Source organism: Pseudophryne corroboree, chromosome 1, assembly GCF_028390025.1.
Source record: "Pseudophryne corroboree isolate aPseCor3 chromosome 1, aPseCor3.hap2, whole genome shotgun sequence".
Classification (NCBI taxonomy): domain Eukaryota; kingdom Metazoa; phylum Chordata; class Amphibia; order Anura; family Myobatrachidae; genus Pseudophryne; species Pseudophryne corroboree.
Window position 1 is genome coordinate 80,133,923 of NC_086444.1, and position 15,439 is coordinate 80,149,361.

At 45.1% G+C, this 15,439-nt stretch overlaps 1 protein-coding gene across 3 annotated transcripts in view; it reads right to left on the reverse strand.

Moving 5' to 3' along the window:
* Positions 1 to 1,778: 1,778 nt before the first annotated feature.
* The window catches only part of LMBRD2 (LMBR1 domain containing 2), a 63,491-nt gene continuing 49,830 nt past the window's right edge, over positions 1,779 to 15,439 (reverse strand). For 2 of the 3 annotated variants that reach the window (XM_063960963.1, XM_063960949.1), the window contains exons 12-18: positions 14,072 to 14,177; positions 13,862 to 13,959; positions 13,579 to 13,682; positions 13,352 to 13,398; positions 10,324 to 10,429; positions 10,075 to 10,201; positions 1,779 to 9,700 (exon numbers count right to left, since the gene is read on the reverse strand). In XM_063960963.1, the coding sequence (XP_063817033.1) occupies positions 9,634 to 9,700; positions 10,075 to 10,201; positions 10,324 to 10,429; positions 13,352 to 13,398; positions 13,579 to 13,682; positions 13,862 to 13,959; positions 14,072 to 14,177 (655 nt within the window). In that variant the 3' untranslated portion in view covers positions 1,779 to 9,633. The remainder of the gene's footprint in view (positions 9,701 to 10,074; positions 10,202 to 10,323; positions 10,430 to 13,351; positions 13,399 to 13,578; positions 13,683 to 13,861; positions 13,960 to 14,071; positions 14,178 to 15,439) is intronic. The other variant, XR_010243901.1, reaches the window with a different exon arrangement.

The window sequence follows — 15,439 nt, forward strand, 5'->3', positions numbered from 1 at the left end:
TAAGACTCATACCAGCCACACCAATCACACCGTACAACTTGTGATCTAAACCCAGTTAACAGTATGATAACAGAGGAGCCTCTGAAAGATGGCTTCCTAAACAATAACCCGAATTAGTTAACAATAACTATGTACAAGTATTGCAGATAATCCGCACTTGGGATGGGCGCCCAGCATCCACTACGGACTCCGAGAAATAGAATTATCGGTAAGTAAATTCTTATTTTCTCTATCGTCCTAAGTGGATGCTGGGGTTCCTGAAAGGACCATGGGGATTATACCAAAGCTCCCAAACGGGCGGGAGAGTGCGGATGACTCTGCAGCACCGAATGAGAGAACTCCAGGTCCTCCTTTGCCAGGGTATCAAATTTGTAAAAATTTACAAACGTGTTCTCCCCTGACCACGTAGCTGCTCGGCAGAGTTGTAATGCCGAGACCCCTCGGGCAGCCGCCCAAGATGAGCCCACCTTCCTTGCGGAATGGGCCTTAACAGATTTAGGCTGTGGCAGGCCTGCCACAGAATGTACAAGTTGAATTTTGTTACAAATCCAACGAGCAATCGACTGCTTAGAAGCAGGTGCACCCAACTTGTTGGGTGCATACAGTATAAACAGCGAGTCAGATTTTCTGACTCCAGCCGTCCTTTAAATGTATATTTTTAAGGCTCTGACAACGTCCAACAACTTGGAGTCCTTCAAGTCGTCTGTAGCCGCAGGCACTACAATAGGCTGGTTCAAGTGAAACGCTGATACCACCTTAGGGAGAAAATGCGGACGCGTCCGCAGCTCTGCCCTATGTCGAATGGAAAATTAAATAAGGGCTTTTATAAAACAAAGCCGCCAGTTCAGATACTCTCCCGGCCGAAGCCAGGGCCAGTAACATAGTCACTTTCCATGTGAGATATTTCAAATCCACATTCTTTAGTGGTTCAAACCAATTGGATTTGAGGAAATCTAAAACTACATTTAGATCCCACGGTGCCACCTTAGGCACCACAGGAGGCTGTATATGCAGTACTCCTTTGATAAAAATCTGGACCTCAGGGACTGAGGCCAATTCTTTTTGGAAGAATATTGATAGGGCCGAAATTTGAACCTTAATAGATCCCAATTTGAGACCCATAGACAATCCTGATTGCAGGAAATGTAGGAAAACGACCCAGTTGAAATTCCGCCATCGGAGCACTCCGCTGCTCGCACCACGCAACATATTTTTGCCAAATACGGCGATAATGCTTCGCGGTGACTTCCTTCCTTGCCTTTATCAAGGTAGGAATGACTTCTTCTGGAATGCCTTTTCCTTTTAGGATCTGGCATTCAAACGCCATGCCGTCAAACGCAGCCGCGGTAAGTCTTGAAAAAGACAAGGACCCTGCTGAAGCAGGTCCCTTCTCAGAAGTAGAGGCCACGGATCGTCCGTGACCATCTCTTGAAGTTCCGGGTACCAAGTCCTTCTTGGCCAATCCGGAGCCACTAGTCTTACTCCTCTTTGCCGTATAATCCTCAATACCTTTGGTATGAGAGGCAGAGGAGGAAACACATATACCGACTGGTACACCCAAGGTGTTACCAGCGCGTCCACAGCTATTGCCTGCGGATCTCTTGACCTGGCGCAATACCTGTCCAGTGTTTTGTTGAGGCGAGACGCCATCATGTCCACCATTGGTTTTACCCAACGGTTTAATAGCATGTGGAAAACTTCTGGATGAAGTCCCCACTCTCCCGGGTGAAGGTCGTGTCTGCTGAGGAAGTCTGCTTCCCAGTTGTCCACGCCCGGGATGAATACTGCTGACAGTGCTATCACGTGATTCTCCGCCCAGCGAAGGATCCCGGCAGCTTCTGCCATTGCCCTCCTGCTTCTTGTGCCGCCCTGTCTGTTTACATGGGCGACTGCCGTGATGTTGTCCGACTGGATCAACACCGGTCTTCCTTGAAGCAGAGGTTCCGCCTGGCTTAGAGCATTGTAGATTGCTCTTAGTTCCAGAATGCTTATGTGAAGAGACTTTTTCAGGCTCGACCACACTCCCTGGAAATTTCTTCCCTGTGTGACTGCTCCCCAGCCTCTCAGGCTGGCATCCGTGGTCACCAGGATCCAATCCTGCATGCCGAATCTGCGGCCCTCCAATAGATGAGCCTCCTGCAACCACCACAGAAGGGATACCCTTGTCCTCGGCGACAGGGTTATCCGCAGGTGCATCTGAAGATGCGACCCTGACCATTTGTCCAACAGATCCCTTTGCATGGAATCTGCCGAAAGGGATTGCTTCGTAAGAAGCTACCATTTTTTTTCAGGACTCTTGTGCATTGATGTACAGACACCTTTCCTGGTTTTAGGAGGTTCCTGACCAGGTCAGATAACTCCTTGGCTTTTTCTTCGGGAAGAAAAACCTTTTTCTGAACTGTGTCCAGAATCATCCCCAGGAACAGCAGACGAGTTGTCGGCATTAATTGGGATTTTGGAATATTCAGAATCCATCCGTGCTGCTTTAGCACCTCTTGAGATAGTGCTAAACCCATCTCTAGCTGTTCTCTGGACCTTGCCCTTATTAGGAGATCGTCCAAGTATGGGATAATGAATACGCCTTTTCTTCGAAGAAGAAATATTATCTCGGCCATTACCTTTGTAAAGACCCGAGGTGCCGTGGACAAACCAAACGGCAGCGTCTGAAACTGATAGTGACAGTTTTGTACAACGAACCTGAGGTACCCCTGGTGTGAGGGGTAATTGGAACGTGGAGATACGCATCCTTGATGTCCAAGGATACCATAAAGTCCCCTTCTTCCAGGTTCGCTATCACTGCTCTGAGTGACTCCATCTTGAACTTGAACTTCTTTATGTACAGGTTCAAGGACTTCAGATTTAGAATAGGCCTTACCGAGCCATCCGGCTTCGGTACCACAAAAAGAGTGGAATAATACCCCTTTCCTTGTTGTAGAAGAGGTACCTTGACTATCACCTGCTGAGAATACAGCTTGTGAATGGCTTCCAAAACCGTCTCCCTTTCTGAGGGGGACGTTGGTAAAGCAGACTTCAGGAAACGGCGAGGTGGCTCTGTCTCTAATTTCAACCTGTACCCCTGAGATATTATCTGCAGGATCCAGGGATTTACCTGCGAGTGAGCCCACTGCGCGCTGTAATTCTTGAGACGACCGCCTACCGCCCCCGAGTCCGCTTGCGAAGCCCCAGCGTCATGCTGAGGCTTTTGTAGAAGCCGGGGAGGGCTTCTGTTCCTGGGAAGGAGCTGCCTGTTGCTGTCTCTTCCCTCGTCCTCTGCCTCGTGGCAGATATGAATAGCCCTTTGCTCTCTTATTTTTAAAGGAACGAAAGGGCTGCGGTTGAAAGGTCGGTGCCTTTTTCTGTTGGGGAGTGACTTGAGGTAGAAAGGTGGATTTCCCGGCCGTAGCCGTGGCCACCAAATCCGATAGACCGACCCCAAATAACTCCTCTACGCATCGCCTGTCCACTGTCGTGTCCATAAAGCTCTTCTGGCCGAAATGGACATAGCACTCACCCGTGATGCCAGTGTGCAGATATCTCTCTGTGCATCACGCATATAAAGAAATGCATCCTTTATTTGTTCTAACGACAGTAAAATATTGTCCCTGTCCAGGGTATCAATATTTTCGATCAGGGACTCTGACCAAACTACCCCAGCACTGCACATCCAGGCAGTCGCAATAGCTGGTCGTAGTATAACACCTGCATGTGTGTATATACCTTTTTGGATATTTTCCATCCTCCTATCTGATGGATCTTTAAGTGCGGCCGTCTCAGGAGAGGGTAACGCCACTTGTTTTGATAAGCGTGTTAGCGCTTTGTCCACCCTAGGAGGTGTTTCCCAGCGCTCCCTAACCTCTGGCGGGAAAGGGTATAAAGCCAATAACTTCTTTGAAATTAGCAGTTTTTTTATCGGGGCACCCCACGCTTCATCACACACGTCATTTAATTCTTCTGCTTCGGTAAAAACTACTGGTAGTTTTTTCACACCCCACATAATACCCTGTTTAGTGGTACCTGTAGTATCAGCTAAATGTAACATCTCCTTTATTGCCACTCATATAACGTGTGGCCCTACTGGAAAATACGGTTGATTCGTCACCTTCACCACCGGAATCAGTGCCTGTGTCTGGGTCTGTGTCGACCGACTGAGGCAAGGGGCGTTTTACAGCCCCTGACGGTGTTTGAGGCGCCTGGACAGGCACTAATTGAGTGTCCGGCCGCCTCATGTCGGCAAACGACTGCTTAAGCGAGTTGACGCTATCCCGTAATTCCACAAATAAAGGCATCCATTCTGGTGTCGACCCCCTAGGAGGTGACATCCTCATATTTGGCAATTGCTCCGCCTCCACACCAATAACGTCCTCATACATGTCGACACATACGTACCGACACACAGCAGACACACAGGGAATGCTCTATACGAAGACAGGACCCACTAGCCCTTTGGGGAGACAGAGGGAGAGTCTGCCAGCACACACCAAAAAGCGCTATATATGACAGGGATAGCCTTATGATTAAGTGCTCCCTTATAGCTGCTTTTATATTAATATATTGCCATTTATTTTGCCCCCCCTCTCTGTTATACCCTGTTTCTGTAGTGCAGTGCAGGGGAGAGACCTGGGAGCCTTCCTGACCAGCGGAGCTGTGACAGAAAATGGCGCCGTGTGCTGAGGAGATAGGCCCCGCCCCTTTTTCGGCGGGCTCGTCTCCCGCTATTTAGTACATTTAGGCAGGGGTAAATATCTCCATATAGCCTTTGGGGCTATATGTGAGGTATTTTTAGCCTTTTTAAAGGTTTTCATTTGCCTCCCAGGGCGCCCCCCCCCCAGCGCCCTGCACCCTCAGTGACTGCCGTGTGAAGTGTGCTGAGAGGAAAATGGCGCACAGCTGCAGTGCTGTGCGCTACCTTAAGAAGACTGCAGGAGTCTTCAGCCGCCGATTCTGGACCTCTTCTTGCTTCAGCATCTGTGAGGGGGCCGGCGGCGTGGCTCCGGTGACCATCCAGGCTGTACCTGTGATCGTCCCTCTGGAGCTTCATGTCCAGTAGCCAAGAAGCCAATCCATCCTGCACGCAGGTGAGTTCACTTCTTCTCCCCTCTGTCCCTCGTTGCAGTGATCCTGTTGCCAGCAGGAATCACTGTAAAATAAAAAACCTAAGCTAAACTCTCTAAGCAGCTCTTTATGAGAGCCACCTAGATTGCACCCTTCTCGGCCGGGCACAAAAATCTAACTGGAGTCTGGAGGAGGGTCATAGGGGGAGGAGCCAGTACACACCACCTGACCTGTAAAAGCTTTACTTTTGTGCCCTGTCTCCTGCGGAGCCGCTATTCCCCATGGTCCTTTCAGGAACCCCAGCATCCACTTAGGACGATAGAGAAATGGAAAAAACAAAATATAAATTTAAAAAAAACAAACCTCTAACACAACATAAACAGCCGCACCAGAGCGGTTCGGTTCATCTCTTCCAGTTACTCCTATTAATCTGTATGCATCCGGAGTCCAGAATGCAGGTAAGTGAATGAGGGGTTGCTAGTGGCACAGGAGATCCTTAAATCATAGTACTACTGTATATGCAGTACAGCAATACAAAGTGCAATAAGCCACCATAGCTGAATGATTGCAAAAGACAAACAAAATACAACAAACAAAAAAAACAATTATTCAACACAATAACAATATTAAAATGGTTACTAAAATAAAACATAGTAATGTCTCTCAGTGTAGTAGCACTGCATACAGTGATACATTGAAGTAGGCACACGGTAAAACTATATTTCAGGATACTTCTGCTTCAGCATAGAAATTCTATGCTGCTCATTAACCTGAACGTCTCATTCATATGGTCTCTCCACCTGTCCATAGCATGGAACCACTGCTGTGATCTCACATATGTTATTCTTTCTGATAGAATAAGGATAAAATAGAAGAAGAAAAAAAAAAAAAAGTAAAAAAACAGAATTAAAAGAAAAATAAACAATGGCCAAAGCAAAGTGTTCCTCACCGTACAAGACAGAAGATACTGTCCCCGGCTTTGTGAGGGACACTGTTCATGTAGGTGACACAAGTGAACCATTGAGAGTACCCTAGAATAAATACCTGGACACACCTTCACGTAATGATTCAAGTACTATAGCAGTATAAAACACTTTGGCCCTGTGGCTGTAGATGGAAGGAGAGCGGAGACTAGAGAACATTCTACAGCACTCTAGAGAACAGAATATGTAATACTCAGTTCAGATGAGAGGTTAGAAAGGATTGAAAACTCAGATGTTCCAGCCCCTTACCAGACATTCTGCAGGGATCTCCCATGTACATAGTGGTGAAAGGCTGCATGTGCTTGCTCGGCCTTTCATACTGCAGCATGCCCATGTCACGGGCAATTTGGGTTATACAACTGCAGTTCAGGGGCTGTCCAATGAGGGAGGGGCTAAAGAAAGAACCTACAGCAATTTGGGGCATGTTGGCATACACAGAATAAGCCCTTTAAGTAATAGAATTTTTGCTTAAAAGGAAACCAAAGCCCAAACATGATACTCAAAAACCGTGTAAAAAAACAAAACACGTCCTAGGATGCTACATGCGGCCCCTTTGGGGAGAATGAGATGAATACCCATTTCTGACTGTATTCACTAACATGCTGTATGCCCCATTTTTCAGGAAACATCTCATTAATTAAGTTTTGAGTCTGTACACCAGGTTATCACTGTGTGAGTGCACAGGTCTGGAACACAGGCCCTCATTCCGAGTTCATCGCTCGATAACTACTTTTTGCAGCCGTGCAAACGTATAGTCGCCGCCCACGGGGGGAGTGTATTTTCGCTTTGCAAGTGTGCAATCGCATGTGCAGCCGAGCGGTACAAAAACATTTAGTGCAAAACAAGACCAGTCCTGAAGTTACTTATCCTGTGCGATGATCCTAGCGACGGAGGTCCCGGAATTTACGTCAGATACCCGCCCTGCAAACGCTTGGACACGCCTGCGTTTTTCATACCACTCCCAGAAAACGGTCAGTTGACACCCATAAACGCCCTCTTCCTGTCAATCTCCTTGCGATCGGCTTTGTGAATGGAATAGTCACTAGAAGCATTGCACAGCAACAATGCTGTTTGTACCCGCACAACGCGTGTGCGCATTGCAGTGTAAACACATGCGCAGTTTTTTTACCGGATCGCTGCGCTGCGAAAATCGGCAGCGAGCGATCAACTCAGAATGACCCCCACAAGCTCTTTAATAAATAGAACTGGAGACTGCAATGTACAATGTGACCGGTGATATGTAAGAATACCACTAGCCGATGGCTACATTCAAAATGCTTATATATAAATGTACGCTGCAATTGTAGCCTTTCAAAACTCAAATGATTTTGATCTCAAAGTATTTTATATCATTGAACGCACATATGAAATATACCGATGTACAGGATTAATGATCATTGCATATTGCTGTAAATATGTTAATTTACAAATTTTCTTTAGTATGTCGTTGTTTACAAAGAATTTTAGTCGCAGTGTAAATCCCCAGAGGCATGCAGTAGCTGCATCTGCAAAGTACAGGCAAGGGGCGAGTATATGAACTGTGCCGCACATAAAATGTGGTGAACTGGGCACATGGACAGACTAGTGCAGGGAGAATATAAGCGTACCTCACAGAACAAAGGATACAGCGGGTCATTCCGAGTTGTTCGCTCGCAAGCTGCTTTTAGCAGCTTTGCACACGCTAAGCCGCCGCCGCCTACTGGGAGTGAATCTTAGCATATTAAAATTGCGAACGAAAGATTAGCAGAATTGCGAATAGACACTTCTTAGCAGTTTCTGAGTAGCTCCAGGCTTACTCGGCATCTGCGATCAGTTCAGTGCTTGTCGTTCCTGGTTTGACGTCACAAACACACCCAGCGTTCGCCCAGACACTCCTCCGTTTCTCCAGCCACTCCCGCGTTTTTCCCAGAAACGGTAGCGTTTTTTCGCACACACCCATAAAACGGCCAGTTTCCGCCCAGAAACACCCACTTCCTGTCAATCACATTACGATCACCAGAACGAAGAAAAAACCTCGTAATGCCGTGAGTAAAATACCTAACTGCATAGCAAATTTACTTGGCGTAGTCGCACTGCGGACATTGCGCATGCGCATTAGCGACTAATCGCTCCGTTGCAAAAAAAAAAAAATAACGAGCGAACAACTCGGAATGACCCCCACAGTCTACACTTTCAAATTAGGAAACATGTTAGACTACCCACTTTTCTTCTAATGAACTTACACTCTTAGGCATGTGCAATTTGGCTGATCTGAAATACAATGTGCTGCTGTTAATTGAGGCCATAGAGGCCTGATTAGTGTCAGGCCTCTTTGGCTCCCACCCACGTCGTCTCCTGACTGCCGATATGAACAATTTTTTAAAAAGTGCATAATAGGTGCTCTAAGGGTGATCAGTATCTTATCCCGTCGGTCAGGAGACAGACGCCAGGATTCCAACAGATGGAATACTGTCGGCGAACGCAGCGTGTCCCCTCGCGGGCTCTCTGCGCACCCCATGATTCTGGTCCGGTGGCAACCTTCCGTCATCACAGGATTATATTCCCCCTCGGGAGTCCGACCGCTGGTATTTCCCCCGGGTGTCGGGATTCCGGCGTCGATCTCCTGACAGCTGGAATCCAGACAACCGGCAAACTGAATGCCACCCGCTCTGAACCTAGCTAGGCACCCCTAATCCCGGACAGAGAAAAATACTGTAGGGAAGGCGCAAGAAACAAAATAAAAACCATTCCAAGCTCACTTACATTTGATTTTACAAAATGATATCTTTTCTGTATAGGTATGGGTTCTATTATCAGGAATCCTTAGGGCTTGTAGTTTTCTGTATAAGTTTGGAATCAACATCCTGAAATATACTAAATTATATTTGTTATCCGATGTTTCCCGATTTCCCCTGCTCATTACAAGTTTTAGCATTGTGTCCTTTCAATGTGTAACAGAACTGTGCTCAGGGATCACGCCAGATGAGGAGGATGAGGAGGAGGATGAGGAGGAGCCTGTAGCCAACAGATACTATCAACAACGTAAAGTGCAATTACTGCCTACAGGATGGAGCTAGCAATTTTGTTGGCTGGGCCAATATCCTGCACAGTCCAACCTATGAACTGGAACCAGTAACTGAATGGCTGCGATCTCACAGACATTGGTTCAGTACTGAAATGGCTGCTATCATGATTTGCAAAAGACAGGTGCTCTCTAAACCAGGCAAGAATAAAAATAATAATTTATATTTACAAAAAAAACTAAAAAAACCCAGCAGCTTTCCCGTGATAATATAGCAATATCCACTTTGTGCCACAGTAGATAACGAGCAGGATTCGTTTGCACGTTTATACAGTAATTAAGCCTGTAATTTCTTCTTGTTGTGCAGACACCAGCAGAATCTGCCACTTGTTTTCCTTATAAATACGTGCATGCCTGTTTTGTTTTATACAAATGTCAGTCCGTTGTGGTAATAAACTCAGAGGTCCCTGTAACCAATGGGCAGCTGCTAATTTTGTTAGGCCATTTTTCTCTTCCGTATAATACCATATTGTGCATTTTAGGCAGAGGATATTCTGCAGCAGATGAGGCGTTCAGTCCCCTGGGTCCAGCGCAGGATTATACATCATCAAATATTCTGCTGTTTGACTTTGACATGGATAAATAACGTCCAGCTGGTTGATATCTAAAACGCAGAAGACAAAAAGTAAAAATATAGACCTAAAACCCTCCAGTATATTAGTAGGATACCATTATGGGACTTGTTTCCCCAAAAATTGGCAGCAGCATGCCTACATTCTAGTAAAACTTGCAGGTGCCTTCCTGCGCCCGGACTAATCTTAGCAGGCAATGGGTGTCGGAGTAGCCTGTCCAGGAGATGTAATTGCACAGGTACGGCACTGGCAGCACCTAAGACTGTGTGCACTCACATCAGCTGTCCATAGCTACAAAGAAACTCATCCATACATCAAAGAGGCCTATACCGGGAACAGGATGGAAACTGCAAGGTGCCTGAGGGTTGTCATTGGTCTGTGTATTCCAGACCAACCCACGACTTGCCTTCCAGATTCTGAGTCCAGTGGATCATCTGTAAAAGCTTCTGCATTGAAATCCAGCGGCTCCGCGTCTTGCAGGAGTTCTATCCGGTCCCGCTCTGATCGGTTACTTGGCCTTGTGTACTTTGATGCTGGAAATGATAGTTAGTTAGTTAATGAAAACACACAAAAGGGCTGCGATCAGATAGGTAAAATGAGTTTTAGCCAGAGTAGCGGAGCAACGCCACCTGTAACTAACAGCAGCGGCACTTACGTCGACTTGTGGTCATTTCGGTGTAAGTTGCCTCTTTCGGTTCAGAGTTGACATTTCTGTTACGACTGGAATCCTCCCTGTTATTGGCATAGCGTTCCTTCCACTCCTGCAAATGACCACACACACATACAGTCTGTACTATATGTACGATCAACATGCAAACAAGCGTACATGGAACACTAAAGGTAGCTGCTCACGCACAGGATTTTTAGACTTTCTGTTAAAACAATCTCCTCTTAGGTAAGGGTGCACAGAACATGAGCTATGTTCGGTGTAAAGTAGTTTGTGTGAAAATCACCACAGGACTCTGGAGAGCAGCAGAAGTGTGTCTTTACTAGCTGCATGCATACTAAAAAACGGCAGCAGATGCACTTTCTGAATCAACCAGTGGATTGCAGTGGTGAAACTTCTGCCATCCACATACTGCAACACCGCGTACATCAACATTTGTGATACATAATTAATTGTTAGCAGCAAAAAGGAAAAGGTGATCTCCATTGCTCATTGGCCCATGAACATTCCGAGGTTTGTAATGGGGAAGGAAGGAGATCTTTGAACTCAAGGGGTCCCTCTTATTACCATTTTCCTTGAAAAGAGCACTAAAAACTGAAGTCTTTCCAGGAGTGGGGCATAGAGGGGACGGGGGGGGGGGGGGAGTAGTCAGAGACCAACAAGTTTGTAGAGTAGTTGTGCCCTGCTCCAGCACTGGTGCCCTCTACACCCCAAGGTACAGCAGTGTCCATATGATGAAAGAGAAAGATGTTTTGGGAGGTGTTGTCCACAGCCCAAGATTTAACACACAAATCCCTGCATGTCACAGACTTCCAAGTGGCACCTACTAGGTAAAAAAAACTTGGACCCATTAGGGCTTGGCACAAAGGGGGGAGGTTAGGGTTAGGGGGTTGGGGAGAGGGGAGGACACCCCTTACTCGCCTTTGTTGGCTTTGTACACATCGGGATCCCGGCTGCGGTATTTCGAGCGCCGGGATCCCAAGCGCCGGTAAATCATACTGCTCCCGGCAGAGGAATGTGGGATCCATAGTAGGATGCTATTCATTCACCAACTGCCATGTAGTGTCCCAAGTTTACATTCAATCTTCTGTTGAAATGACATCCAAAGTGTAAATACAACTTGCATTGAATGTCCCCATCACCTCCTCTTGGCAAGGGTCAGGAACCAGAGCCCAGGCAATAGAGGAGAGCAATGAAAGGAATGTCTGGAAACTAGTTTGTCCAGAAAAGCAGGACATTCTCTGTGCAGCGAGATTTGCCTCAATAGCCCAAACAGGCAGAGCAAGATCTACAGCTCATGATTAGAAGTGAAAGGAAGCCTGCATTTGAAATTTTATATATATATATATATATATATATATATATATATATATATATATAGATAGAGAGAGAGAGAAAAAGAGAGAGAGAGAGAGAGAGAGAGAAAGAGAAAGAGAAAGAGAAAGAGAAAGAGAAAGAGAAAGAGAGAGAGTGTGTCAAAGGGGGGAGAGGAATATGATCTCATCCAGTGATAGCATTCCTCCACAAATCCCCCATACATTTCAGGGGGCGGTCTTCAGTATGCCGGCGCACAGTATACTGGCGCCGGAATCCCGACAGCCGGCATACCGACAGGTATTCTCCCTCGTGGGGGTCTGGAGGGAGAATAAATAGCGCGCCATCGTGCCCGCAGCGTGGCAAGCGCGCAAGGGGCTCATTTGCACTCACCACGCTGTCGGTATGCCGGCGGTCGGGCTCCTGGCGCCGGTATGCTGGTCGCCGGGAGCCCAGCTGCCGGCATACCATACTACACCCATTTCAGGTGGTTCATCACATAATCAGAGCACTTGAGATGTATGCAAAAAAAAAATTCTGTTAAAAAGGAGTTCCTATATAGACAGGTGTTTGCCAAAATCCATTAGCCACGCACACACTAGTGAGATCCACATTAATACTTAAGATGTATTCGTGAGTTATGTCGTCAACTTTGTCAAAACAAATAATGTATATACCATACCTGTAAGAACAGTTTGTCACTGTATATATTGTCAACTATCATCTTCAGTGTACATAAGTCAATTAGAGAACCGGCCGACAAAAGAACCCAAATCTACATAATATGGTTTCTGTAACCTGAAGTAATCCTAAATTACAATAAAAAGCAATGCTGCAGGAAAAGAATAGTTGTACTACTACTACTACTACTGTGACCATAGTATCAGGTCATTAAGGCAACGCAGAAAAGCGGAGAAAAAGATAAAATGCCATTCCTTAACCACAGGTTGGAGAAAGTGGTCTATGAAGGTATAGGGAGCAATATATTAATAATGGTGTCACTTCCATGATTATTAACAGTGAGTATCGAAACTAATATTTTAATTTTGATTGAAAATATCCCCATTATGTACTAAGAGTAACTTTCAGGGACATTGGTAGCGAAAACCAAGATCCCTGAGAGTTACATCCCCGGCACAACGGAGGGGTTTTTCACATTTGTGTAAGACTCAGGGATCTGACACTGCGCTTGTCAGTATTCAGAACTGGCAAGAGAGGGATCACAAGATCCCTATCCTGCAAGAATGCTGCCATAGACATAAAGCGATTTACACCATCTAAAGAGGACGTAAACAAAAGGGGCAAAGCTCAGAAAAGCTCAACATTTTGGAGTTTGGCCCATAGCTTGAGGCTACTGGTTGTGATTAGGAACCAAAGAAAATATAGCTGACAGAATGAAGGAGTCCTTTGGGCCTCAAACCCCAATTATAAGTTAGGTAAGTGCAGACAGATTTGTAGCCACAGGATCAACATGTGAACAGAAAACAGAACATGCAATGTCTTCAGAGCTTGTGTCGTTCACAAGTGACCAGGATGGAGCATTTGCAACAAATGAGACCTCGATGAACACTATGAATGCCAAGATCTGGCATTTAAGACCATCAAGAATAGAGGACGTACTTTGTGTGCACCTTCTAGTAAAAAAAAAAAAAAAAAAAAAAAAAAAAAGCTACCTTAAAGCAAACATTCCAAATGAGCTTACCCTTCTGCGCGTTTCACCATCTTCCTGTCTTTGCCGTTTTCGCTTCTCTAGAATGAAAAAAAAAGCAATAATTCATTCAAGGTCATAAAACACAGGATCTTTTGTGAAACATCAGGATATCCCAAATGGTAAATAACAGTCTCATACCCAACACTTATAAGGGCATATCTCACATATTTCTGAAAATGACAGTTTTCACACTGAGCGTTATTTGTAGAAGGACATACCTCTCCTAATTAATTCTTTTCCCTCATCAGTCAGGTCAGAAGTCATATCGTTGTCCCCCATAAACTGTTGAAACCCAAGTAAGTTCAGACAGCGTGTTCCCAAGCTAAGGGACAAACACAGATCACAGCAATGATTACACAGCAGTAAGAGACTCAAGTAACAGGTCAGCCACTCACACATAGTTAACATTTTCATTAAACTCATCTAATTGGGGTTTGTCTCTGTTGATTTACACACTCCACTTATCCATTACGTCATGAGACACATTGGTACGTAGCTTACCTGAAATAAGTAGCAATACAAAGGATGACCACCAACATGGGGTAATATATGTAAAATCCATCCGCAATCAGTGGCAGAACTTTTAAAGATCCCATTATCTAGTAAAAAAAAAATAAAAAAAAAAATTAGCATATAAAAAAAAAAGAAACCTGAAAGAGGATCTGCCAAAGTGGTGTTCTTATTATGCTCCGGTGACCCCTATGTACTCACTGAGGTGTAGGCGGTCTGCTCTGTATTTTGGTGAGAAATTGACCCGTCCATGTGAGTCAGGCCCAAAAAATTCAGACACAGTGGAGGCGTCAAGCGACAGAACAACCTGCAGGAGGGAAGCAGATTCTAAATAACGCTGCATAAACGGAGGAGTAAAGATTCTTCTGCGGTGCTGTATTCCATGTATGAGATGAGGGAATGAGTGAGGAGGAACATTCTAACATGCAGGGGAAAGATTTATCAAGTCTTGGATAGAGATACAGTGGAAAGAGAAGAAGTAGGCTAGCACAGCCTGTCACATGACAGAAGCTGATTGGTTGGTACTTTAGCTCTCTCCACTTTTGGTAAAATCTCCCCCTTAATACAGCAGTACTGTACATCCAAGATACCAACGGACAGGTTCACACACCGTATTATGTGCCACGTCCACCACACAAAGTACACAGCGAATTGGAAGCATCAAGCAATGTTCTAACCATAAAGACAAAGGGGTTAGAATCACTCTCCACTTTATCTCTCTCCAAGCTTTGATAAATCTCCCCCAAAAAGTTTTGTTTAAATCCTAAATGTAAAACAATGAAACTAAACATAATACTTAAATTCTGCAGTATATGTGGGACTTTTAAATTTTATTGTATGCTTTATTTTTAGCTATATCATTGTTTATGTGCATCTTTTACCCTGTGTCAGAGTTCTATTTTTATTTTTTTAAACAACTTTATTTATAGCCATATTAATCATTGTCTACTACAGAAAATGTGGGTTTTTTTTTTTTATATTCTTTTTAAATTTGTTTATCTTGGACAACATTTTCATGCTATTGGCTAATTAAATCCAATTAATTTAATTATTTATTTATATGTTTTCGCCATATAAATTCCTGTTATACGAGTAACGTTTCAATTAGTGATTAAAAGTTCTCGATTCATTTAGTATGAAAAAGGCTGTGATTATCTTTCCAACAGTCCCAAGACACCGATTGTCTGTCTTCCTGGTAAGGGACTATTTAGTTACAGATAGAGCGTCATTGACGCATCCCACCTGTCGCAACAACAAGGATTAAATAGACTCCTCCCCCAATGCCTGCGATACCTTTATTTTATTGTAGCTCCATTTTGTGGGGTTTGGTTGAGGAACACTCTCTCCCCCCTTGGGCTTTAGAGACAAGGCACCTTTCTGGGGGATGCAGTTGGCATCCTGACATTCAAGACACCGGCGTTGGAATTCTGACACAGCGGAGGATCCGGATAGCGGAATCCCGACAGCCAGAATCCCAAACATAAGTATGCCAGAGAGGGTTAGGCTGCGGAGAGGGAGTGTTCGGTTTAGACTGTATGTAGGAAGGGTTAGGGGGTGGGTAAGGGGTAG